The 3,201-nt window shown below is 33.3% G+C and overlaps 1 protein-coding gene across 1 annotated transcript; it reads left to right on the top strand.

The window, feature by feature from the left end:
- The first annotated feature begins 244 nt into the window (after positions 1–244).
- Positions 245–2,391, top strand: LOC104212068 (senescence-specific cysteine protease SAG12-like). Its single transcript, XM_009761249.2, has 3 exons — positions 245–761; positions 1,447–1,713; positions 1,864–2,391. Exons 1-3 carry the CDS (start codon positions 305–307, stop codon positions 2,187–2,189), a joined length of 1,050 nt encoding a protein of 349 aa, XP_009759551.1. The 5' UTR covers positions 245–304; the 3' UTR covers positions 2,190–2,391.
- The last annotated feature ends 810 nt before the right edge of the window (positions 2,392–3,201 follow it).

The raw sequence follows: 3,201 nt of genomic DNA, 5'->3' as shown, positions 1-3,201 counted from the left end.
CATTGCATCCAAACAAACTTTATTAATCATTAAAATCTCAATACTTAACAATTTTCGAGGTACGTAGTATGCAAACAATTTTGATGCTAAGCACAACAACTGATCTTGTTCCATCCAAAAGTGTCTGAGTCAGAAAATTGTGCAAGGAACCTAGAATTGCATGTCTTTATCTATGCAACACCAGCAGGAGATTCAACTTGTAGGGATTTCTTGCCTATAAATACATCTCCCCATCCAAGCTTTAACATTCACCCAAGAAAACATTTCAATTTCTTCCTTCATAATAACTAGCTAGTGGTTCATAATGGCCTTTGCAAATCTTAGCCAATACCTTTGCTTAGCTTTGTTCTTCATATTTTTGGGAGTTTGGCGCTCTCAAGTAGCTTCATCACGTCCAATCAACTATGAGGCAAGCATGCGAGCTAGGCATGACCAATGGATTGCTCACCATGACAAAGTTTACAAAGATTTGAACGAGAAAGAAATGCGTTTTAAAATATTTAAAGAAAACGTGGAACGTATAGAAGCTTTTAATGCCGGTGAAGATAAAGGGTATAAACTCGGCGTTAATAAATTTTCTGATCTCACGAATGAGAAATTTCGTGTATTACATACTGGTTACAAGAGGTCACACCCTAAGGTCATGTCTTCCTCAAAGCCAAAGACACATTTTAGGTATGCTAATGTGACAGACATACCGCCAACTATGGATTGGAGAAAGAAGGGTGCTGTTACCCCTATCAAGGACCAAAAGGAATGTGGTAAGTACAGAAATTTGCTAGTATTATCTCTGTTTAGTGGACTAGTCATGTTACTTAATTAAGAAAACAACTAACTGTTCCATAAACGAATTAGAGTATAATTATTTCCTATTGGAGTAAATCCCAATTTTGACTTGGACTTTGCTTTCTTGAAGCAGCTGATAACAAAAAATATGACACCCTTTAATTTGTTAGTCAAGAGTACTTTTTCTTTTCGTTCTTTCACCACCCTGCTTTCCAAAATAACAAAATCTGGTAAAACAACTTTACGTGTGTTTCGAAGGGGACAGATTTCATTTCTTTCTTATAGTGTCACATAATAGACAGAGTCATTTTATATATAAAAAAAAATTCCAAAAAAGGGCAGCTTGCCTCTACCATAAAATTAAAGCTCGCCTTTACTTTTGAGCAATATATTTTGTTCCAAAAAGAAAAATAAAGTTCGGATTCAAAAGTCAAATTATTTGTTTTTGACCGTAACTTTTTTATATACATTTTAAATATTTTGAATTGTTATAGTACTATTTATATAGTTTTTAAATATATAAATTCTATATAAAAAAAAACTTAAAGATTCTATATTTGGATTTGCGATCAAAATTAAGAAGTTTGCCCGTCGATATTATATCATTCTTTTTTTGGAAAGAGGGAGGATAACTTTTTGATACTATGCAAATACACACAGGATGCTGTTGGGCATTTTCTGCAGTAGCTGCTACGGAAGGGCTACACCAACTGAAAACAGGAAAGTTGATCCCTTTATCAGAGCAAGAACTTGTAGACTGTGATGTCGAAGGAGAGGATGAAGGTTGCAGCGGTGGACTCTTGGACACTGCCTTTGATTTCATCCTGAAAAACAAGGGCCTCACTACAGAAGCAAACTATCCATACAAGGGAGAAGATGGTGTCTGCAACAAGAAAAAGTCAGCTCTTTCAGCAGCCAAAATTGCAGGTAAGCCCATAAAAATATAGAAGAACAAAATTTTCAATTGGGCGAGTTGGGTTAATTATGACCTACATCATTAATATAGAGCCAGTCACTTCAAACGATTAAAATTTTGAACCCATAAGCTTGAAATCTTGACTTCGCCTCTAATTACAGGATATGAAGATGTACCAGCCAACAGTGAGAAGGCTCTTTTGCAGGCAGTGGCTAATCAACCTGTATCGGTGGCAATAGATGGGAGTAGCTTCGATTTCCAGTTCTATTCAAGTGGTGTGTTCAGTGGATCATGTAGCACTTGGCTTAACCATGCTGTTACAGCAGTAGGATATGGTGCTACAAGTGATGGTACAAAATATTGGATTATAAAGAATTCATGGGGCAGTAAATGGGGTGACAGTGGATATATGCGCATCAAAAGGGATGTTCATGAGAAAGAAGGCCTTTGTGGTCTTGCTATGGACGCTTCTTATCCCACTGCCTAAAAGGAAATTAATTATCATTAGCTTTTTTCACTACTTTTCAACCATGTTTATATATGTGAATATTGTGTTGTGGGTTTGAGGTAGACTTGGATTAGACTGTCCATATATAGTTAAAGCATGCACTTAAAAAGGTGCCAGCTTCTAAATTGTAATTTTATGCTCATCATGTGAATTATAATGGTATTGTCTAAGTTTGATTTGACTAGTCAGCGCCTTTTCCCTGGAGCAAACAATATGTGTATATGAATTAATGTTCCAATAAGAGTACTTGTCGTTTTGGATTCTTATGACTGCTTGATTGTTATTTAAGTACATGTGTCACAAGTATATAAGGCCCATTTCGATTAAAAAAATTAATTTAAAAAATATATGTGTATAAGGCCCATAAAATTTTGTAAGTTTTTTAAAAAAAATTCGAAAATGAGTTTTTTTCAAGATTCAAAATTTTCAGAATTTTTTTTTTCTCCACTCACAAAATTACAATATTTTTTTAAAATGAAATGCATGTCCAAACATAATTTTAAATTTCAAATACTATTTTTTAACTTAAAACCAAATAATACTTTTTTTCTTCAAAAATTACAACTTTTATATCCAAACGCTTACTAAATACATTACTTCAGCTTGAGCCTTCTGTTGAATATGATTGTTGATCTTTTTTAACCTTCCTATATAATATTTGAAACTTTATTACCCTCCTTAATCAAATTTTAACTTAATTATATGGCCATATACAATTTACCAATTATATACAAATTAGTTTTAAATTAGTATCTCTTTATATTAGGAATTGAATAAGGAATCAATTATTTTTCATCCTTGTTCTCTATCCCTCCCCCCCCCCCCTCTCTCTCTCCAATTTTTCTTCCTCTAATGTTCTCTATTTTTTATCCTTTCATGTTATATATATTTGTAATGGATTTCAATCGTTTTACTATAGAGTTTTAACTTAGCAATTTCCTTTCATGTTGCACAATTGGTGTTCAAATTGAAATTGTCAATCAATAAATTT

Source organism: Nicotiana sylvestris, chromosome 2 (genome assembly GCF_000393655.2).
Source record: "Nicotiana sylvestris chromosome 2, ASM39365v2, whole genome shotgun sequence".
Classification (NCBI taxonomy): Eukaryota; Viridiplantae; Streptophyta; class Magnoliopsida; order Solanales; family Solanaceae; genus Nicotiana; species Nicotiana sylvestris.
The sequence above is the reverse complement of the archived record's forward strand: the minus strand, read 5'-3'. Positions and strand labels throughout refer to the sequence as shown.